The sequence below is a fragment of the Salvelinus alpinus genome, chromosome 2 (genome assembly GCF_045679555.1).
Source record: "Salvelinus alpinus chromosome 2, SLU_Salpinus.1, whole genome shotgun sequence".
NCBI lineage: Eukaryota > Metazoa > Chordata > Actinopteri > Salmoniformes > Salmonidae > Salvelinus > Salvelinus alpinus.
Genome location: NC_092087.1, coordinates 125387110 through 125410797, shown reverse-complemented (window position 1 = coordinate 125410797; position 23688 = coordinate 125387110). Strand labels below are relative to the sequence as shown.

General features: G+C 44.4%; 3 protein-coding genes across 3 annotated transcripts in view; 1 reads left to right on the top strand and 2 right to left on the bottom strand.

The window, feature by feature from the left end:
* The first annotated feature begins 3731 nt into the window (after positions 1 to 3731).
* Positions 3732 to 8451, top strand: krt98 (keratin 98). The gene is made up of 7 exons (XM_071390636.1): positions 3732 to 4190; positions 4774 to 4856; positions 5421 to 5577; positions 6505 to 6666; positions 6975 to 7100; positions 7823 to 8054; positions 8330 to 8451. Exons 1-7 carry the CDS (start codon positions 3786 to 3788, stop codon positions 8404 to 8406), a joined length of 1242 nt encoding a protein of 413 aa, XP_071246737.1. The 5' UTR covers positions 3732 to 3785; the 3' UTR covers positions 8407 to 8451.
* A 909-nt stretch (positions 8452 to 9360) lies between these two features.
* Positions 9361 to 23688, bottom strand: part of LOC139568608 (keratin, type I cytoskeletal 13-like) — a 56997-nt gene continuing 42669 nt past the window's right edge. The window contains exon 7 of the mRNA XM_071390546.1: positions 9361 to 9771. Coding sequence (XP_071246647.1) covers positions 9600 to 9771 — 172 coding nt within the window. The 3' untranslated portion in view covers positions 9361 to 9599. The remainder of the gene's footprint in view (positions 9772 to 23688) is intronic.
* On the bottom strand, positions 17478 to 21287 carry LOC139568609 (keratin, type I cytoskeletal 13-like). Its single transcript, XM_071390548.1, has 7 exons — positions 20601 to 21287; positions 19966 to 20048; positions 19505 to 19661; positions 19127 to 19288; positions 18869 to 18994; positions 18326 to 18546; positions 17478 to 18093 (listed from the first exon to the last, which is right to left on the bottom strand). Exons 1-7 carry the CDS (start codon positions 21147 to 21149, stop codon positions 17928 to 17930), a joined length of 1464 nt encoding a protein of 487 aa, XP_071246649.1. The 5' UTR covers positions 21150 to 21287; the 3' UTR covers positions 17478 to 17927.

The window sequence follows — 23688 nt, the reverse complement described above, 5'->3', positions numbered from 1 at the left end:
CTTCTCAGTTCCTATGCTTCCTGGCTGATGTTTTGGTCACTTTTGAATGCTGGCGGTGCTCTCACTCTAGTGGTAGCATGAGACGGAGTCTACAAACCCACAAAAGTGGCTCAGGTAGTGCAGCTCGTCCAGGATGGCACATCAATGCGAGCTGTGGCAAGAAGGTTTGCTGTGTCTGTCAGCGTAGTGTCCAGAGCATGGAGGCGCTACCAGGAGACAGGCCAGTACATCAGGAGACGTGGAGGAGGCCGTAGGAGGGCAACAACCCAGCAGCAGGACCGCTACCTCCGCCTTTGAGCAGGAGGAGCACTGCCAGAGCCCTGCAAAATGACCTCCAGCAGGCCAACATACAACATACAAGACCACTGATAAAATAAATTCATTAATCCTACAATGTGATTTTCTGTATTTTTTTTTCTCATTTTGTCTGTCATAGTTGAAGTGTACCTATGATGAAAATTACAGGCCTCTCTCATCTTTTTAAGTGGGAGAACTTGCACAATTGGTGGCTGACTAAATACTTTTTTGCCCCACTGTATGTCACAGAATATACTGTATACATTATGTCACAGAATATACTGTATACATGTATGTCACAGAATATACTGTATACATGTATGTCACAGAATATACTGTATACATGTATGTCACAGAACATACTGTATACATGTATGTCACAGAACATACTGTATACATGTATGTCACAGAACATACTGTATACATGTATGTCACAGAATATACTGTATACATGTATGTCACAGAATATACTGTATACATGTAAGAATTTGGGTTTGGACAATAACAAAAATCACAATATGATTTAACTTACATAAAAATGTTTGATACGTTTCAAGTCTACAGCCCTTATTAATGTCTCAGCCCAAACTACATTCCCTTATCTTGGTAAGCTGGAAACAGGTGCACATAGATTTCCTGTGTGATGGATTGAACAGATCAGAGCTGCTGGCAATAGATCAAAAGGACTTGTAACACAATGATGCTTTGATGTAGAACACATTAATCAAATCATATAAACTTTTTGTCTGCAAGCTGCCTTTCTTTGGCAGGTAAATGCACCAAACGGCTTTGGAATCACTAAGCTACCCCTTAGCTCTAACTTTCACATCACATTTGGTAACATTTATCAACTTCATAATCACAGTCTTTTGTTATGCACTCACTACTCTGTGTTAGATATTGGGGGGTATTAAATCTGGTGGGGGGTCTGGGGGTCCTCCCCCGATTTTATAGAAATGTTTAAATGCATTTCACTTACTTATACCTTTCTGCTAACCATCCATGACATGCATCTAGAACGCAATTATTCACATACCGGTAGTCCATTGACAAATCAAAATGTTCTGTATTTTTAATGTTTTTAATGTATGAATGCCAGTAGAAGAAAAATCCAGGGCAAAACGTACATTCGCACAAATCCTTTTCATCTGCACTAATAGCTTCTTCCAATCACTTAGTGGAACACGTCTTGTTGAGTAAAGAGAAAAGAGAGCTTGCAGCACTACATTCTCTTGTAGTCCAACCATCAACTGCCTATCAATGTGTATTGTTTCTGTCTCGATCCTTCTTCTTATCTGCAATGCTGACGACAGAGTAGAGTAGATCTAAAGTGATTAGATGGGGGACCTTATTCTGCAACCTGCAGTTCCTTGATACAAGGAGATGGTTATCTATACATGTGCTCTATTTCTACTGTTTTGAGGTTGACATGACGGGATGCACCTGGAGTAGGTGGTTAAAAATGTGGCATGTGTCACTAATTACTTTACTGGTTTAAAAAACATTGAATCCACATAGTGACAGAGCTTGACATTTTTTTAAAAGAATAATGGGCAAATGTTGCACAATCCAGGTGTGGAAAGCTCTTAGAGACTTACGCAGAAAGACTCGCAGCTGTAATCGCTGCCAAAGGTGCTTCTAACATGTATTGGCTCAGCAGGTTATTTTATAAAATCTTCCACTTTGTCTTTACATAGTATTTTGTGTAGATCGTTGACATAAAAAATTACAATTCAATCCATTGTAAAACTACTTTGCAACACAATAAAATGTGGAAAAAGTCAAGGGGTGTTGAATACTAAGGCAGTAAGTAACCTATTGCAGGCTAAGTCTGGTGACAGTTTCAATATCAAGAACAGAGTAAAACACTAGCAAACCCTGCGTCAGAAACTGGATAAACTCCAAATGAATGCATGTTACTAACTGCATTTTAAGGAACATGAACCTTACAGTATGTACAATAACTGAATGTTTGTTCTCTATATTGTAATAACCCTGGCCTCCATGCTTCTCTCTCTCGTTTCATTACAATATTGATTCAAACCTATGTTGATCACAAGCTGTATCCTACAATCAACCCTTTTGGGTTGTTTAAAGAACAGAATGTCTCAGAAAGAAAACCCATCCAACTGGATGTATAAACATCCCTTTGAAATCTTATCTTTCTGAGAGGTTGGCAGCAATGCTGGTGAACTCCCTCCACCCACACTGTCTACTGAAACGTAAATCCTCCAGATAGTCTTACAAATAATGACATGCTTTGTTTCAAATATACATTTTTTAAAAGGAACATGAAATAGATGCAAAATATGGACCTGTGAAGTGGTTGGTTGACTGAGTATCAGGTTAGTTGGACAGACAAATGTGCACCAAAATGTCAACAGTTGAATTCATTGTCAATGCAAAAGAAAAACATGAATGTGTCTTGTGTCTTATTTCAATGTGTATCATTTACAGTAGACTTAAAGATTAAAATGAATCTAGTGTACAACTTGAGTGTTCCCTACATTTACATCATTTCACACAGACATCCTTTGTTACCATGAACAGAGAACATATCCAACTGTTATTATACTATACATCCAATTGCATTTTTTTTCACCTACTAAAATAATTTTGGAATTGTAAATCTGTGATTGCAACTTCAATCACAGGAGGCTGGTGTCACCTTAATTGGGGAGGACAGACTCGTGGTATTGGCTGGAGTAGACTCAGTGAAACGGTATCAAATACATCAAACACATGGTTTCCATGTGTTTGATACCATTCCATTCACTCCATTCCAGCCCTTGTTATGAGCCGTCCTCCCCTCATCAACCTCCACTGACTTCAATACGTCCCCTTGACCATTGCAATGCACACACGCAATATGTTATCAGTATAAAAGTGTCTTTTTTCTATGAAATAATTGATGACAATATACTTTGAAACACCTCTGTTTCTCCTGCTACACATGGAGGTTAATACCACAGCATGACCTTTTCTCACTGCTTTAGATTTTCTGGTAAGAATGTCAAACAACACCACCCACAATATCAAGCTTTAGCTTTTACCATTAGCCTAAGTCATTTTACTGGCCAACTTTACTTATTGATAAGTGGGTTAGTGGGCATGAGTAAAAGTGTCACCTGTTAGACTGTACTCAGTACTTACCCCCCAACCCCTCCCTTAACTCCATTGTGAAACGCAGAGGGACTCCAAGTAACTGAGCCTAACAAGAGCTTTTCCAGGAATGCTCGTTAAGGAACAAGAAAAAGTTGAAGTGCGAGTTCCACCAGAAAATGGGGCTGACCCACACCACCCTGAAGAAAGTGTAATGGAAGGAGGTGGGAGAGAATGAGCAGAGGTTCTTCACATTCTTGGGATGTCCACAGTCATCAACAAACTCCTGGGCAAGCCCCTTTTCCTCAGGTATATAACCATGCCACCAGAGTGATGCTTGTCACTGCAGATCCTTTGTCCAAGTCTGATCCAGCCAGCATCTGCTAATGTACCTGTGCCAGCCAGAATCCTCCATCCACCATCCACCATCCACCACTATGTCGTTCACCTCCAGATCCTACACCTCTTCCAGGGCCCTCAGCGTGTATGGGGGTGCCAGTGGCCACGGTTCCCGCATCTCCACCTGCCAAGCTGGGGGATTCTGCGGCACATCTTCCTCCAGGGCTGGCTTAGACCTGGCTGACGGCCTGGACCTCCACGTGTCAGCCAACAAGAAGTCCACCATGCAGAACCTGAACGACCGCCTGGCCTCCTACCTGGAGAAGGTGAGATGTCTGGAGAAGGAGAACGTCGAGCTGGAGAAGAAAATTAAGGAATGGTATGCGTCACGCACGGTTATCTGCCATGACCACAGCGCCTACTTTGCCACCATCGCTGGCCTGAAGGACAAGGTGAGAAGGATTGGGGGAAGGGTGTGTGTGTGTGTCTTAGAATTAGGGGTGTTTGACACCTGACAAGGTTAACTTATTCCCAAAAGCACTAACTCCATCATCACTGTTGATTTATTTGCTGGCTACTCTGTGTACAGGCAGTTAGTTGTTGCAGCTGTTCCTATCTATGGGTGTGAGGAGGGAAATGTGTGTGAGATGGGATGGGGGTGTTTCAGCCAAAAGGAATTCTGTCAGAGAACATTTTTTGTTCTGTTCCTTGAAGGCCAATGCAGGTTACGTACTAAAAGAATGTCATTAACTACAACTTCAAGCGTCCATATTCATATTTCATGTTATCTTTCTATAGCTACATACCAAATGGAGTCCCAAATGGCATGCTATTACCTAAAATGTGTACTACTTTTGACCAGAGCCATATGGGTCCTGGTCAAAAGTAGTGCATTATATAGGGAATAGGGTGCCAATTGGGACACAACCCAAGTCTCATTTATGGCATTCTTGCTGCAGGTCAGTCACTTGAGAATGTGTGTATAATGATGTGAGTGAAAATTAACACAGTGTCATTGCGATTTCTGTTACACAGATCCATTTGGCATCCAGGTCCAATGCCAAGACTTTGCTGGACATTGACAATGCCAAGCTTGCTGCTGAGGACTTCAAGATGAAGTAAGGGGCTACTAACTACGATGAATCATGACACACTATTCATATAAAACATTTATCTGTCACTCAAGGCTCTACACAACACACTCTGAGTAGAAGTTACCCTTTTAGATACAGAACCAAAATCAGCCTACCCAAGCTAAATCCTATCCATAACTATTAGTGAGGAAAAGGCAAAACTGATCAATGGCCGTGTCCGAATACCCATACTAGCGTATTACATACTTAAACTGCATACTAATTTTGGTGTTTGATCTAGTAGAATTCATGTGTCTATTCCGACTCACGTGTTTGACAACAGATTAATTGACACGCTGTACCAAAATGAACGAGTGGTGGGAGTCGATGCATTCGCACATTAGATGATGCATTTCGATTACTATTTTCACATTTCACACACTGTAAAACGTTCTTTTTCGCACACTATTTAGTACGCTAGTGTGGGTATTCAGACACGGCCAGTGTCTAGCCATCCCTACTCCATAGACAAAGCAAAAGACTACAATCTGAAAACATATTGGTAGCCTGTGTGACCTTCGCATGACCTTTGACCTTTGCCCTGCTTAGGTATGAGAACGAGCAGGCCATGAGGATGGCAGTGGAGGCAGACATCAGTGGTCTGAGGAGGGTCCTGGGTGACATGAACCTGGGCCGCTCTGACCTGGAGATGCATTACGAGGGTCTGAAGGACGAGCTCATCATGCTCAAGAGGAACCACCAGGAGGTAACAGATTGTTCCGGGCAACAGTTATTCACAGTACAACCACACTGTATAGCACAGGGGAGCTGTTCTTCACTGTACACCCATTCAAAACCACAAAGCGTTAGCAACACAAATCTAACAAAATGCCATACCTTCATATCTTTGATGTCCACCAAAGCCTACACGTTTTCACCTCCCTCCTCACAGCCACACCTACAGTACAACAGATATGTTTGTGCTACTGAATCTGAATAGGAATGACATGCATATGTTTACTTGTTAGTACTGACCTAATAGTGCAAACAGTACTAGAAAAATATATTGATTATTTGCTTAGTGTTCAGTGACGATATACATTGGACCCTACATGTAATTCATTCCACTTGCAGCAGCAGAAAACTCACTTCAGTAGGCATCCACGACAGTTGCTAGGCGGAAGGATATCATTGGCCACTAAGGAGTACTTAGCCCTGTTTTGTATGGGGTGTTATTGGAGCGGTTAATGTTAAGTACACAAATATGACATCTACCTAACCTCTGCTGATATCACACCAGGATTTCCCTTACACAGATGGATGGGTGTTTTTTTTACAGCACAGTTCCTCTCCCCCTCCTCACACTTCCTAGTATTCTTTATTTCTTCCATTAACTCACTATTACCCTTTGTGGGACTCTTACATCCATAAACACACACATTACAGTTCATGTATGGTGCATAATGGGTTATATATTGACCAGTAGGAGACATTAGATTAGTTGACAATAACTTAGTCCCTCAGGTTTAAAATCCTCTGGTTGAAAAACATGTAATCACAAGTGTGGTGCTGCACTGTAATATCAAATACTCAGATGTATCTAAAGCGTTGAGACCTGTTTAATCGCAGTCAAGCTACTGTTGGCTGTTATGGTTACTAACTGAGGTTACGCCCTCTGACCTTTGACCTATAGGAGATTGCCCTGGTGAAGTCCCACGTGGGCAGCCAGGTGAATGTATCGGTGGATGCTGCCCCATCCCAGGACCTGAACGCAGCGATGACCGAGATTAGGAAGCACTACGAGTCTGTGGCCGTCAAGAACCGCAAAGAGCTGGAAGCCTGGTACCAGGGCAAGGTGAGCTGAATGACCAAGATACTTACTGTATGTAGTCATTTATCCAAAAGAGTTACTCTCCAAAGTTTATTTTTTCCTCATAAGAATAATGCAATTCAGCTTAAGACAATGTAAAAAAAAAAAAAACATTAAAATTCAGTGTTACATTTGAAGTGTTAATTAAAAAACATGTTTAAAGCATGAAGAATGTATATTATCGTGTATAGGATGAAGTCAATGGTCTATTGAAGCATGGAAATCAATTTAGAGACTGAATGAGTAGGCTCTGAGGTAAACTGTGTTGACTACTGTTTTTTTTACCTGTATAGCTGGCCACAGTGGAGATTGAAGTCGTGACAAACAATGAGCAACTGGTGAGCTGCCTCACAGAGTCGAAGGAGTCCAAGAACACTCTCCAGAGGCTTCAGATTGAACTGCAGTCCCATCTGAGCATGGTACAAGACCACACACACACACACACACACACACACACACACACACACACACACACACACACACACACACACACACACACACACACACACACACACACACACACACACACACACACACACACACACACACACACACACACACACACACACACACACACACACACACACACAAGACACAAGACATAATAGAATTGGACACAAGACATAATAGAATTGGAAGTGAAAACTCAGGCATGGATTATAGCCAGGTCTCTGCATGTCATTGTTCTGACACCCATAAATACCTTACTGACATTTTGAACTTGGCAACATGCCCACCTCATGTCTGGACTTGACCAAACATTTTTATGGGTGTGTAGTCTATTGGAGCACCAGATTCACAACCTCTCACACACTTTTGTGCAACAGAGTTATACAATAATATAATATTATCCATATGTGTAGTGCAATAGAGAGGGCACCCACTCTGTCCCCCTTGAACAGAAGAAAAACTTGTGCAGCAGTGTCACATACTGTGGCAGTATATCATTGGACAAGGCACCAGTATACCCACTAGTTCGCTCCAGGGGGAAGTTTTGCCTAGGTAACAATCTAGGATCAGCTTCCCCTCCCCCAATCCTAAATTTAACCATTAGTGGGGAGAAATGCAAAACTAACCCAAGATCAGCGTCTAGGTGCTACTTCACCCTTCACCCTTCACCCACTCCCTCCTCCTCTGATAGAAATCCTCCCTAGAGGGCACCCTGACAGACACCCAGAAGCGCTACTCTGCTCAGCTGGCAGGGCTCCAGAGCAAGGTGACTAGCCTGGAGCTCCAACTCTCCCAGCTCCACGCCAATATCGCCCACAACAAGCAGGAGTACGACATGTTGCTGGACCTCAAGACCCGGCTGGAGCTGGAGATTGCAGAGTACAGGAGGCTGCTGGATGGAGAGGACGACAGCTCCACCCAAGGTGAGCCATTGTATACAGCTGGCAATAGGCCTTTGTAAACTTCTTGCCAAACGCATCATCATGAGACTGATGATACTTGGTCTTGCTTGATTTTAAGCTGAAAGCAATATACTGTATCTTCAACAGTTGAAAGTTGACAATTATTTTGAACTGTATCAAAAGTGGACTAATGAAGAAGATATGAAGAAGCAAAAATGATTCTAAAATGATGCTTTAAAGTGCTCAGTATGAGTATTGCAAAGAGATTTACTCCTTGTCCATTTTTGACTCCCCAGTGGTTACTAAGACGATCACCGTGACCCAGACCACTGTGAATGGAAAGGTGATGGAAACCACTGAGTCTTTTAAATAAGTTATTAACAGAACCATCAATAAAGATTATGTGGTTGAATGAGAATGGACTGTGTGGTTTTACTTGTTTCAGAGATATTCATGCTTTATCATAGACTGACTATATGAATCTGTGAGTATGGATGTCATAGCAGATACATTTTGTGTTCTCATTTCAAATGAATTGTTTTCAATTTGACATCTTTCAACCAAAACATGGTGTACAGCTCTACAGTTGACCTCAGAAACAGTCTCCATACAGTATATAACTCCGAATCTAATGCTTGAAAAACTGAGAGTTTGATTAATGAATTATAATTGTGTAATTCTGCTGACAACTAGTGTGACGACCCTCCCACTCTGTCTGCCAAATTCTTTCTCTTTGCTTTTGTTTTCCTTGGTGGGATGTCGGGGGGCGGAGCCGGGAGGGTTGTCAGCGATGTGGGACGCACCTGGGATCGGGTGTGTCCCGTAGATATATGCACCTTTTCCCCATTCATTGAGGAAACTCTCTCCACGTAGACACACTATTATTTTTGGTTCTGGCATTTTGTGGTTTCTTTGTTTTGGCACCTCTCAACACCCCTCATTATCACCAACTATGCATGCAACCGCTCACTTACACTACTGACGACACACACCATTGATAATTGTATTTAGTTTACTTTAGGGAATAACAAAAGTATATATATTAACTATCTCCACGTTGTCACCCTCTTTGTTATGGGCTACAAGCCGGTGTGTGACACTAGCAATCAGACTTCTTCTATCCGCAATTCAATATTGCAAAGAATTAAACTCAACTCAGCAGAAGCAAATGTAATAAATTACACTATTCAAGATCATACTGACACATATACTTTCTCAAGACCATAGAATTGGCCTCATGTGCAAAAGATAACAACCTATATGATAGTCAGATGTATGGGAGCACGCCAGATCAGATAAATCAAGTTGAAAGACACAGAAAACAGAATGATGGTGTCAGCAAGTCAGAGCATCTTTATTACATTGACAATGGGGTCTGTTGTTGGTGTTCCATCCAGATGTAGTAGAATGTGTTGTTCTGGAGGTGTTAACCATAGCACTGGGGAACAGCACTGGGGAACAGCAATATTCCATGTGCTGGGCTCTCATTTCCTATACCCATTCTAGTAATTATATGTCTATGGGGTTAACCCATTGCTTGCTGCAGTGCTTGCTGTGTATGGTACGTTAAGAGGCGTGTTTGGTTTCACTTGAAGAGACAACCTTGCCATCCACCATTTCCTCTGTGACGATCACCACCTTGCGTGTGGTGGAGGTGGAGGAGCTGGGGCCAGAGCTGGAGGAGCTGATGTGGGAGCTGGAGGAGCTGTGGCCAGATTTTGAGGAGCTGAGGCCGAGACTGTGAGGAAGGGATACCAATGGTTAGCATAGTTAGCATCTATGATCATAATAACTATCTATTAAAGGTCACATAGCAGTAGATTCATCTCTAAAGCAACCATGTCTCATACTAAGGTCAACTTCAAATTAACATTGTTTTCGCATCCTGCCGTACCCGCTAGCCTCTCCGTCCAACAGCCTCCTGTACTCAGCGATCTCCATCTCCAGGCGTGTCTTGATGTCCAGCAGCATCTTGTACTCCTGGCCCTGGCGTTCCATGTCGCTGCGGAGAGACACTAGCTGCTCCTCCAGACTGGTCACTTGGTTCTGGAGGCGTCCCAGCTGCATGGAGTAACGGCCCTCCGTCTCCGCCAGCGTGTTCTCCAGGGAGCCTTTCTATTGGCCGGGAGAGATAGAGATGATGGGTCAAAAACTGTGGGAGTAGGTTTGGAATTTGGAATGTTTACAGTCATACTGAAAAAGTTAGCTCTAGTAATTCAATGTGCAGGCAGGTAGAGGTTACCTATCGTAAGGGAGTGGTGCCTGGCTATAACAACTTGAGGGATAGTGTTAGAGACCAGGTGAAAGTGAAATAGTTGAGGGTTGGTAAAGAGAATCATGAAAGAGTCAACTGTTGATTATTGAAGAAAGTTGTATAAAGTTGTGTTAGTAATGTCCCCTAAACTGTTGTCTGTGGTTAGATGTTAGTAATTACTACTCACCATGCTGGGCTGTGACTGCAGTTCGATCTCCAGGCCCTGAAGTGTGCGACGGATCTCTGAGATCTCTGACTTGGAGGTCTGGAGAACCTCTGTGCTGGATGCCACCTCCTTGTTCAACGTCTCCGTCTGTAAAAAATAATAAGTTGTTAATGGTTGAAAAGTACTCTATTGTCATACTTGAGTAAAAGTAAACATACCTTAATAGAAAATGACTCAAGTAAAAGTGAAAGAAACCCAGTAAAATACTACTTGAGTAAAAGTCGACAACTATTTGGTTTTAAATATACTTAAGTAAATGTAATTTCTAAAATATACTTAAGTATTAAGAGTTAAAGTATAAATTATTCGTTTTTTTTGCCAGGGGCATACTCCAACATTCAGAAATATCTTACAAATGAAGCATGTGTGTTTAGTGAGTCTGCCAGATCAGAGGCAGTTGGGTATTACCAGGGATGTTCTCTTGATAACTGAATGAATTGGACCAATTTCCTGTCCTGCTAGGCATTCAAAATGTAACAAGTACTTTTGGGTGTCAGATAAAATGTATAGAGTACATTATTTTCTTTAGGAATGTAGTAAATGTTGTCAAAAATATAAACAGTAAAGCACAGATACCCCCAAAACTACTTAAGTAGTACTTTAAAGTACTTTTACTTAAGAACATTACACCACTATAAGTCGTCGATCATCACAGGAACAAACCAACTCATGATAGAATGTGACAATGTTACCAACTAGAAGTGAAGGAACATCTACACCATGAACATAGTTTAGAGGTTCTAGAGGTTCTACCTTGGTCTGGAACCAGACCTCCAGGCCGCGCTGGTTCTTGGCACTAACGGACTCGTACTGCTCACGGATCTCAGCCATGACTCTGGACAGGTCCTCCTGTGGTGCTGCGTCCACCTCCACGTTGATCTGTCCAGTCATCTGTGTCCTCATGGCCAGCAGTTCCTGTGGAGAAACACATAGTGGTGAGTGACTAACCTCTGCTGATGGTAACAACTTGACCTGCCCTCTGTCTTCATTATACATTTTAACACCATTGCTTGATACAGATGTGCTTGAAAGCCAGCAGTGGTGTTCTAGTGAAGACCCATAGCAGGTTGACATGGTCAATAGATGTAATACATTAAGGGACTGTATGGATATGTTCCATCAGCCCACACCCACCTCCTCATGGTTCTTCTTGAGATAGATGAGCTCCTCCTTCAGCCCCTCGATCTGCATCTCCAGGTCAGATCTGGCCATGGTCATCTCGTCCAGCATCCTCTTCAGCCCGGCAATGTCCGCCTCCACCGACTGACGCATGGCCAGCTCGTTCTCATACCTGAGAGATAGAGAGAGCTTAGGTCAAAGAACTGCCTGAATGTGTTCCTCTGTGAGAATAGGAAGGGGGTTATAGAATCTAGTATTCCATTAAGTTTGGGGAAAATAACAGAAAGTAACACCAGGCTTCTGATATGTCTGTTGGGAGGGTGTGGTTATGGTGTCATTTGATTTCCTTTTTAATAGATTCTATGCAAAATTAAATAAAAACATTGAGGATTTCTACAGATTTGGGGTTACTCCATTTGGTTAATGGAATGCACCAGCAGTGTTCTGTATATGTGGATGGTGTTGGATATACTTACTTGGTTCTGAAGTCGTCTGCAGCAAGCTTTGAGTTGTCAATGTTGAGATAGGTGCCTCTGTTTACGCGAGTAGCAGCCTGGATCTGAGAGGTAGAGGATGGAAAAACATTTCAGGATGGGGCATGCATGGAATTTCACACAAATGCAGTACGTACAAACTGTGATACCACACTGTAATCATTGAGATCTGAGTTTCAGCTGCACTGTATATGATAGCCCAAAGAAGCATTACAGGGAACCTGTTGTCTTTGTGTACATTGTAAAGCATGACACAAAGAAACAAATTGCACCTTTCGCAATCGCCTAGGGGCTCTTAACAGACAGGAAGGATTGGCTTCAATGATCTGCTATATTTTCGATGCTTCAGCTGCAAATATGCATACTGTCTTAGCATCAATCTTTGGTGCAATATCTTGGTTGAATCAATTATAACAAATGCATATAATTTTGCATTTTCCAATAGTCATGTATAACTCTCAGTAACTGACATGTGTACACCATGTACATGTACTCTCTAGCGAAGCATAACATTGTCACTTTGCAGACATTACCATGTTTTGACATGCTGTGATGTCATTATTGAGTGCTCTTGCTATCAAGGACACATGTCACGTACCTTGTCCTGCAGGTCGGCGATAGTAGCGTAGAAGGTAGAGTAGTCACGAGAGATGGGAGACGTCTTGCTCTCCATGAACTGACGGATCTTCAGCTCCAGCTCGGCGTTGGCCGCCTCTAGCTTGCGCACCTTCTCCAAGTAGTTGGACAGGCGGTCGTTCAGGTTCTGCATTGTGGCCTTCTCATTGGCTGACACATGGAGGTCAGCTCCACCGCCGCCACCACCACCCCTCCCATTCCGAAACCATAACCGCCACCACCACCTCCGCCGCCGGAACCAAACGAGGAGCTAGAGATACGCACCCCAGAGCCTCCTGCACCTCCATACACACTGCCGGCCCTCATGGCAGTGACGCGGCCTCCTCCACCACCACCACCACCCATCGAGGAGAAGCGTGAGGAGCCCATACCCATACCCATTCCACCTCCACCTCCAGACCTCATGGACATGGTGCCACCTCCACCACCGCTGCTGCTGTAGGACATGCTAGATCTGGAGAAGGACATGGCTGCTGAGAGGGAGTCTGCCTGCCTGGGATGAAGAGGAGAGAGAATGTGGTGCACATCCCAGCCACTGTTCCCTTTTTATGCTGCACATGGCGGGAGGGAGGGTGGGTGGAGGACATGGGTGGGGAGGCAGAAGGGAGGAATAGAGAAGGGAGGAATAGAGAAGGGAGGAATAGAGGGAGGTATTACGTCATGTAGCGCAAGGCTCCTCCCCCACTTTGACACGTTAGGATGCAGAAGACGGAAGAGGAAAGAAAGATATGTAGTGTATGTGTGGATATGCAAATTTTGAAAATATACTATTGTTGTGCAACTCCACTCTCCCCCATCTCACTCTATAGGTGGTGTGAGCCGACAGGGTGCTTGCAGGCACTCACACAAACATATAGAAGTGCACACTCCCATAAAGAGATGGAATTCCTCTCCCGTAAAAGCATCTGGTTTAAAGCATAGACAGGCCTGCTTCTATTAGTCATTTAATCAGTCAACACACACTGTATAACTTTGATATGCTGTGACAGGTGAGCTTTGCCATGTTTTCTGAGCATATTTTTTGAAACACTGAATGGCTATTTACCTGTACCTGTTATGTTACCAAGACAACAAGTTGCAAAGACATTTCCCGGTACAATATGATCTTTCGCTTGACACCCAGACAACATTCTCCCCGAACAGACCTGTCTTTTTCCTTAAACACAACAGTCGATTGTTCCTTGATAGATTTTCTGATTTTATGCATAGACTCAGGTTCCATTTTCCTAAGTTTCACTCAACTTTATGCGTGTTCCATCTACTGTAGGAGTCTGCAGGATCGACAAAAGTAGTTTTTCATTACTTTTACCACTTTATTTACCACTTTTTTCATTACTCGGGTCATCGTACCCCAGAAGAACTCACCCCAGATGGGATTAAAGTACTGTTCTTTTCCCTTAACACCTTGGCAGGGAACTTGGCATCTGCATATTCCCATATAACCACAGCATTTCTTGCTGATTTTTTTTATCACGCTCCAGAGGTTACCATTTTCCTCTAACATTTTACCTGGGCGTTGCTCCATTATCTATTTTGATTCTGAAAACACAACACAACACAGGGGAAACTATTTTTAAGCATTAGGATGTCAGCATCATGTTATGGGTATGCTTGTCACCGGCAGGAACTGGGGAATTTGTCAGGATCAAAATAAATATGAAAGGAGCGAGAATTACACATATTTTAATGCCAAAGACATGACAGAATTGCTTTCCAAGAGGTGTTGAGTATTCCTGAGTGCTCCAGCCTCAGTCCAAAAACAATAGATAAATGTTGCCCTAAGACTTGTCTAAAGTTTGTAAAAACTAAAATATACCTCCTCACCTTAGCCTCATCCTTTAATTATTCCTAACATTTTTCCTGGTTGTTTGTGGCTGAATAAAACCCAGTCACAGAGAGCCGAGCCAAGCACAACAGCACATAGAGCCACTGACAGTCACTAGATTCACCCAGAACTCAACCCCTGTCCATTGGCATTCTATAACTGGTTCTTCTAGACACAAAATGTCCCCAACGTAGGAACAAACAGACCCCCTTCGCATGAACAAATATGTCTAAAAGAAGACATGCTAAAGCAGTAATTTCTAGACCACATACTAGTTGAAATGGATTCAAATCCCAAGTGCTATCACGTGTCTTATTACATTTGTGAAATTATGGGCTTTTCTGAGAAATGCTAAATCAGAAGGGTGCAGTCAGTCAGTGAGTTTGCATTGGCGTGTTCACACAAACAAGGTGCCAGGCCAATGCAATCAAATTAGATATAATAAGTTCATCTGAATGCATGAATCACTATATCATCTATCATACACTACATGGCCAAAAGTATGTGGACACTCCTTCAAATTAGTGGATTTGCTATTTCAGCCACACCCGTTGCTGACACATGTATAAAATCAAGCACACAGCTGTGCAATCTCCATAAACAAACATTGCAGTAGATTGGCCTTACTGAAGAGCTCAGTGACTTTCAACGGGGCACCGCCATAGGATGCCACCTTTCCAGCAAATCAGTTCGTCAAATGTATGCACTGCTGGTGCTGCCCCGGACAACTGTAAGAGCTGTTATTATGAAGTGGAAACATCTAGGAGCAACAACGGCTCAGCCACAAAGTGGTAGGCCACACAAGCTCACCGCCGAGTGCTGAAGCGCATAAAAATTGTCTCTCCTCGGTTGCAACACTCACTACCGAGTTCCAAACTGCCTCTGGAAGCAAGGTCAGCACATAAACTGTTAGCCGGGAGCTTTATGAAATATGTTTCCATGGCTGAGCAGCCGCACAAAAGCCTACGACCACCATGAGCAATGCCAAGTTTCTGATAGAGTGGTGTAAAGTTCGATCCATTGGACTCTGAAGCAGTGGAAACGTGTTCTCTGGAGTGAAGAATCACGCTTCACCAACACTGGGATGAATCTGGGTTTGGCAGATGCCAGAAAAATGCTACTGGCCCGAATGCATAGTGCCAACTGTAAAGCTTGGTGGAGGAGGAATAATGGTCTGAGGCTGGTTTTCATGGTTCCGGATAGGCCCGTTAGTTCCAGTGAAGAGAAATCTTAACGCTACAGCATACAATGACATTCTATCGACAACTTTGGGATGAAATGGAACACCAACTGCGAGCCAGGCCTAATAACCAAATATCAGTGCCCGACCTCACTAATGCTCTTGAGGCTGAATAGAACCAAGTACCCGCAGCAATGTTCCTACATCTAGTGGAAAGCCTTCCCAGAAGAGTGTAGGATGTTATTGTAGCAAAGGGGGGACCAACTTCATAGTAATGCCCATGATTTTGGAATGAGGTGTTTGACGAGCAAGTGTCCACATACTTTTGGCAATGTAGTGTATATGTGGTCTGCATCTTGATTTATGGCTGTGCACCACTGTGAGTAGAGCACTCTACTTTTCGGGCCTTGTATGAGTTTCCCAATTCTTCTAAGTCTCCCACAGTCATATCTGTCAAAGCGAACTGACCATCCTCTAACTCCAATGCCTACTGATGTTGTGTAACAGTGGAGGCTCCTCAGAGAAGATACTCAGTGATTTTCAGAAAAATAATAAACAATTCTAAATTTAAAAAATATGCTTTTTAAATACAACTATACTACATATACTCACATCACCAAATACCTGATGACCTAAAACACACTTTCGCAATGAAGATCTACAGTAGTCTCAACAGGACACTCTAGTGTAGCACCCTGGTGTAGCCGGAGGACAGCTATTTTCCGTCCTCCTCTGGCTACATTGACTTCAGTATAAAAAATAGGAGGCTCATGCACCTCAGCTACCTCCATAGACCTACTGTCACGACTTCCGCCGAAGTCGGTCCCTCTCCTTGTTCGGGCGGCATTCGGCGGTCGACGTCACCGGCCTTCTAGCCATCGCCAATCCACTTTTCATTTTCCATTTGTTTTGTCCTTGTCTTACACACCTGGTTTCATTCCCCCAATTACTTGTTCATTATTTAACCCTCTGTTCCCCCATGGTTGTTTGGGAGTGATTGTTTGTTTTGTAATAGGGTCCGTTATTGTGGGCTCGCATATTTGCGTTGTATTCGTGAATATTTGAGTAAATTACGTTTATTACTCACATCTGCTGTCCTGCGCCTGCCTCCTCTACACCAGCTACACACAGACACTATTACACCTACATGGTAGGTATGATGGAGAACACCCAGAACCACGATGTGGATGTGGATGAGATCAAGTAATAATTTGTCAACAGAACCATCAATAAAGATTATGTGGTTGAATGAGAATGGACTGTATGGTTTCACTTGTTTCAGAGATATTCATGCTTTATCATAGACAGACTATATGAATACGTGAGTACGGATGTCATAGCAGATACATTTTGGCATCTAATTTAAAGTGTATTGTTTTCAAATCTAAATATTTCCACGTAACATGGTGTACAGCCCTACAGTTGACTCCACAAACACACACCATACAGTATAAAACTCTGAATAGAGATAGAAATATATAATTTTGCTGACATTTTTCTAATATCAATATTTCAATTTGTTTTGCCTAGTATTAAACTCAGTACAAGTGAATGTCATAAATTACACTATTCAAGATCATAATGACACATATACTTTCTCAAGACCATAGAATTGGCCTCATGTGCAAAAGATAACAGCCTATATGATAGTCAGATGTATGGGAGCACGCCAGATCAGATAAATCAAGTTGAAAGACACAGAAAACAGAATGATGGTGTCAGCAAGTCAGAGCATCTTTATTACATTCACAATGGGGTCTGTTGTTGGTGTTCCATCCAGATGTAGTAGAATGTGTTGTTCTGGAGGTGTTAACCATAGAAATAGAATTACCGGAAAATAAATCCCCATTCAAGTCAATGATCCATGATGGGTGTCTGAGGGGATTTAGCCATTCTAGAAAGAACAGGAGGATGGTATGCACATCTTAAACTAGAGTTAACCAGAGCTTGTCGAAACAAATAACACATATAACGAAGATAGGAATTTTTCATCTGATGAGAACTTTGTATAAGTTGAAACGTTGATTTTAGGTTGCATGAATAAAGCACTGGGGAGCAGTAATATTCCATGTGCTGGCCTCTCATTTCCTATACCCATTCTAGTAATTTCTATGGGGTTAACCTGTCGCTTGCTTCAGTGCTCGCTGCGTGTGTGGGACCTTATGTGGTGTGCTTGGTTCCACTTGAGGAGACAACCTTGCCGTCCACAATTTCCTCTGTGATGATCACCACCTTGCCTTTGGTGGAGGAGCCGGGGCCAGAGCTGGAGGAGCTGATGTGGGAGCTGGAGGAGCTGTGGACAGATTTCGAGGAGCTGAGGCCGAGGCTGTTAGGAAGGGAAACCCATGGTTAGCATAGTTAGCATCTATGATCTATGATCATAATAAGTATCTATTAAAGGTCAAACACCAGTAGATTCATGTCAAAAGTAACAATGTCTCATATTAAGGTCAACTTCAAAATAACATTTTTTTATAAAGTCAAATGTTGAAGGAAACATGAATTCATTTTCACTTGTTTCAAGGACCCTTGTCACCCCACTTCCCATCCTGCCTTACCCGCTAGCCTCTCCATCCAGCAGCCTCCTGTACTCAGCGATCTCCATCTCCAGGCGTGTCTTGATGTCCAGCAGCATCTTGTACTCCTGGCCCTGGCGTTCCATGTCGCTGCGGAGAGACACTAGCTGCTCCTCCAGACTGGTCACTTGGTTCTGGAGGCGTCCCAGCTGCATGGAGTAACGGCCCTCCGTCTCCGCCAGCGTGTTCTCCAGGGAGCCTTTCTATTGGCCGGGAGAGATAGAGATGATGGGTCAAAAACTGTGGGAGTAGGTTTGGAATTTGGAATGTTTACAGTCATACTGAAAAAGTTAGCTCTAGTAATTCAATGTGCAGGCAGGTAGAGGTTACCTATCGTAAGGGAGTGGTGCCTGGCTATAACAACTTGAGGGATAGTGTTAGAGTCCAGGTGAAAGTGAGATACTTGAGGGATGGTAGAGAATGATGAGAGTCAATTGTTGATTATTGAAGAAAGTTGCAGAAAGTTGTGTAAGTAATGTCCCCTAAACTTTGGTCATTGGTCAGATGTTTGAAATTACGGCTCACCATGCTGAGCTGTGACTGCAGTTCGATTTCCAGGCCCTGAAGTGTGCGACGGATCTCTGAGATCTCTGACTTTGAGGTCTGGAGAACCTCTGTGCTGGATGCCACCTCCTTGTTCAACGTCTCCGTCTGTAAAACAATGGTCAATCATCACATGAACAAACCAACATACAGCTCATGATAGAATGTGACAACGTTACCAACTAGAAGTAAAGGAACATCTACACCATGAACATAGTTTAGAGGTTCTAGAGGTTCTACCTTGGTCTGGAACCAGGCCTCCAGGTCGCGCTGGTTCTTGGCACTAACGGACTCGTACTGCTCACGGATCTCAGCCATGACTCTGGACAGGTCCTCCTGTGGTGCTGCGTCCACCTCCACGTTGATCTGTCCAGTCATCTGTGCCCTCATGGCCAGCAGCTCCTGTGGAGAAACACATAGGGGTGAGTGACTAACCTCTGCTGATGGTAACAACTTGAGCTGCCCTCTGTCTTCATTATACATTTGAACACCATTGCTTGATACAGATGTGCTTGAAAGCCAGCAGGGGTGTTCTAGTGAAGACCCCTAGCAGGTTGACATGGTCAATAGACGTAATACTTTAAGGGACTGTATGGATATGTTCCAGCCTACACCCACCTCCTCATGGTTCTTCCTGAGATAGATGAGCTCCTCCTTCAGCCCCTCGATCTGCATCTCCAGGTCAGATCTGGCCATGGTCATCTCGTCCAGCATCCTCTTCAGTCCGGCGATGTCCGCCTCCACCGACTGACGCATGGCCAGCTCGTTCTCATACCTGAGAGATAGAGAGAGCTTAGGTCAAAGAACTGCCTGAATGTGTTCCTCTGTGGGAATAGCAGGGGGTTATAGATTCTAGTATTCCATTAGGTTTTGGGAAAATAACAGAAAGTAACACCAGGTTTCTGATATGTCTGTTGGGAGGGTGTGGTTATGGTGTCATTTGATTTCTTTTTTGTAGTTTCAACACAAAATTCTGTAATAACCAGTATGAGGGTTTTTACAGATTTGGGTTATTCCATTTGGTTAAGGGAATGCACCAACAGTGTTCTGTATATGTGGATGGTGTTGGATATACTTACTTGGTTCTGAAGTCATCTGCAGCGAGCTTTGCGTTGTCGATGTTCAGATAGATGCCTCCATTCCAGCAAGTGGCAGCCTGGATCTGAGAGGTGGAGGATGGCAAAACATTTCAGGATGGGGCATGCATGGAATTTCATTCTAATGCAGTAGGCACAAACTGTGATACCACACTGTAATCATTGAGATCTGAGTTTCAGCTGCACTGTAAATGATAGCTCATAGAAGCATTAAAGGGAATCTATTGTCATTATGATCATTTTAAAGCATGACACAAAGAAACAAATTGTACCTTTAGCAATCGCCTGGGGGCTCTTAACAGACAGGAAGGATTGATTTCAATGATCTGCTTTATTTTCAATACTTCAGCTGCAAATATGCGTACCGTCTTTGCATCTATCTTTGGTGAAATATCTTGGTTGAATCAATTATAACAAATGTGTATCATTTAGCATTTAGCAAATCATATTCATATCACTCTTAGTAACTTGTTGGAAAACAAGATGATGACATGTGTACCGTGTATCTGTACTCTCTAACAAAGCATAACATTGTCACTTTGCAGACATTACCATGTTTTGACATGCTGAGGTGTCATTATTTAGTGCTTTTGCCATCTAGGACACATGTCACGTACCTTGTCCTGCAGGTCGGCGATAGTAGCGTGGAAGCGAGAATAGTCGCGAGCGCTGGGAGACGACTTACTCTCCATGAACTGACGGATCTTCAGCTCCAGCTCGGCGTTGGCCGCCTCCAGAGAGCGCACCTTCTCCAAGTAGTTGGACAGGCGGTCGTTCAGGTTCTGCATTGTGGCCTTCTCGTTGGCTGACACATGGAGGTCGGCTCCACCGCCGCCACCACCACCCCCTCCCATGCCGAAACCATAACCGCCACCTCCGCCGCCACCACCTCCCATTCCGAAACCATAACCGCCACCACCACCTCCGCCGCCGGAACCAAACGAGGAGCTTGAGATGCGCACCCCAGAGCCTCCTGCACCTCCATACACACTGCCGGCCCTCATGGCAGTGACGCGGCCTCCTCCACCACCACCACCACCCATCGAGGAGAAGCGTGAGGAGCCCATACCCATACCCATTCCACCTCCACCTAAAGACCTCATGGATATGGTGCCACCTCCACCACCGCTGCTGCTGTAGGACATGCTAGATCTGGAGAAGGACATGGCTGCTGAGAGGGAGTCTGCCTGCCTGGGATGAAGAGGAGAGAGAATGTGGTGCACGGCCCAGCCACTGTTCCCTTTTTATGCTGCACGGGGCGGAATGAGGGAGGGAGGGAGGGTGGAGGACATGGGTGGGGAGGCAGAAGGGAGGAATAGAGAAGGGTGTTATACAGGGAGGTATTACGTCATGTAGGGCAGGGCTGCTCCTCCCACTTTGACACCCTGCGGGCAGATGCTATCATGCAGAAGGAGATGGAAGAGGATATGTACTTTGTGTGAATATTGAAAATATACCATTGTCGTGCAACTCCACCCTCCCCCATCTCACTCTATATATGGTGTCTGCCTGCACAAACATATAAAATTGCACACAACCATAAACAGATGGATTTCCTCTCTCGTAATAGCGTCTGTTTGAAAGCATAGACAAACCTGCTTCTATTTTCCCCAGGTAGGTCAGTCAGTCAACATACACAGTTTAACTTTGACAGGTGAGCTTTGCCATGACACACAGAATGGCTATTTACCTGAACCTGTTATGTTACTAAGACAACAAGTTGCAACGAAACTTCACGGTACAATATGATCTTTCACTTGACACCCAGACAACCTTCTCCCCGAACAGACCTGTCTTTGTCTCACACACTGATATTTTGCAAGACCATTTCCTGTCCTTTTCATTAAACGCAAAAGTCCATTGTTCCATCATAGTATTTCTGATTTTATGCACAGACTCAGGTACCATTGTTAAGTTTCACTCAACTTTATGCATGTTCAATCTATTGTAGGAGTCTGTAGACAAAAGTACCACTTTCTTGCCCCCATGGGATGAGTCATTACTCCGGGCATCGTACCCCAGGAAAAGTAACCTCAGATGCGATTAAAGTACTGTTCTTTTCCCTTAACACCTTGGCATGGAACTTGGCATCTGCAGCGTGCTAGAACGCTTGTTTGTATATTTCCATATAACCAGAGCATTTCCTGCAGATTTTTCTTTATTATGCTCCAGAAGTTACCATTTGAGTCTCACATTTAGTATGTGAAAAAGTTTATTTGCATTTGGTTAAAGCCAAAGAGCATTGCATCATTATGGCCACATGTTAATGATTTGTGGTAAAGTGGATTATAGTGGCATTGGTGGAATATGTAACAAAAAAGTAACATTTAAACTTTGTAGGTAAATTGTCACCATAGCTGACATATTATTAACATGTATGTTGCAGTGACATCCCACTGGGCACAACACGTCATTTCAACATGGACATTTTGGGGATATTTGGTTGAGATGTTGATCAATGAGAATTTAACCTACATTCACCCATTCAAAAAGACAGCCAAAAGTTTGTTGAATTCCCAATGTGTTATCACTATGCTTTCAACCATCCAAAAACACAACCAAATTCCAATGGAATTCCAATGGAATTTGGTTTTCACATAAATGCGTTATATCTGCACTTTCAACCATTTAGCACAAAGTTCAAATGAGAAAACAATGACAGATATTTTGTTTATCTGTACAACGGAATGTGTTATCATTGTGCTTCATCTAATGAATAGTACAACCAAATGAGCTGAATTGCAGTTGAGATTTCATTAAAAGTACATTGTGCAAGCAGGGGCGGACTAGGAACAGAAATTTGGCCCTGACATTTCTGTTTTAAAGCTAAGCGACGGTCTCCAGTCCGGAGCCTCCAGCGACGGTCCCCAGTACGGAGCCTCCAGCGACGGTCCCCAGTACAGAGCCTCCAGCGACGGTCCCCAGTCCGGAGCCTCCAGCGAGGGTCCCAGTCCGGAGCCTCCAGCGACGGTCCCATGTCCGGAGCCTCCAGCGACGGTCCCCAGTCCGGAGCCTGCAGCGACGGTCCCCAGTCCGGAGCCTCCAGCGACGGTCCCCAGTCCGGGGCCTACAACGAGGGTCCCCAGTCCGGAGCCTCCAGCGACGGTCCCCAGTCCGGAGCCTCCAGCGACGGTCCCCAGTCCGGAGCCTCCAGCGACGGTCCCCAGTCCGGAGCCTCCAGCGACGGTCCCCAGTCCGGAGCCTCCAGCGACGGTCCCCAGTCCGGGGCCTCCAGCGACGGTCCCCAGTCCGGGGCCTCCAGCGACGGTCCCCAGTCCGGGGCCTCCAGCAACGGTCCCCAGTCCGGGGCCTCCAGCGATGGTCCCCAGTCCGGGGCCTACAACGAGGGTCCCCAGTCCGGAGCCTCCAGCGACGGTCCCCAGTCCGGAGCCTGCAGCGACGGTCCCCAGTCCGGAGCCTCCAGCGACGGTCCCCAGTCCGGAGCCTCCAGCGACGGTCCCCAGTCCGGAGCCTCCAGCGACGGTCCCCAGTCCGGGGCCTCCAGCGACGGTCCCCAGTCCGGGGCCTCCAGCGACGGTCCCCAGTCCGGGGCCTCCAGCGACGGTCCCCAGTCCGGGGCCTCCAGCGATGGTCCCCAGTCCGGGGCCTACAACGAGGGTCCCCAGTCCGGGGCTTCCAGCGAGGGTCCCCAGTCCGGAGCCTCCAGCGACGGTCCCATGTCCGGAACCTCCAGCGACGGTCCCC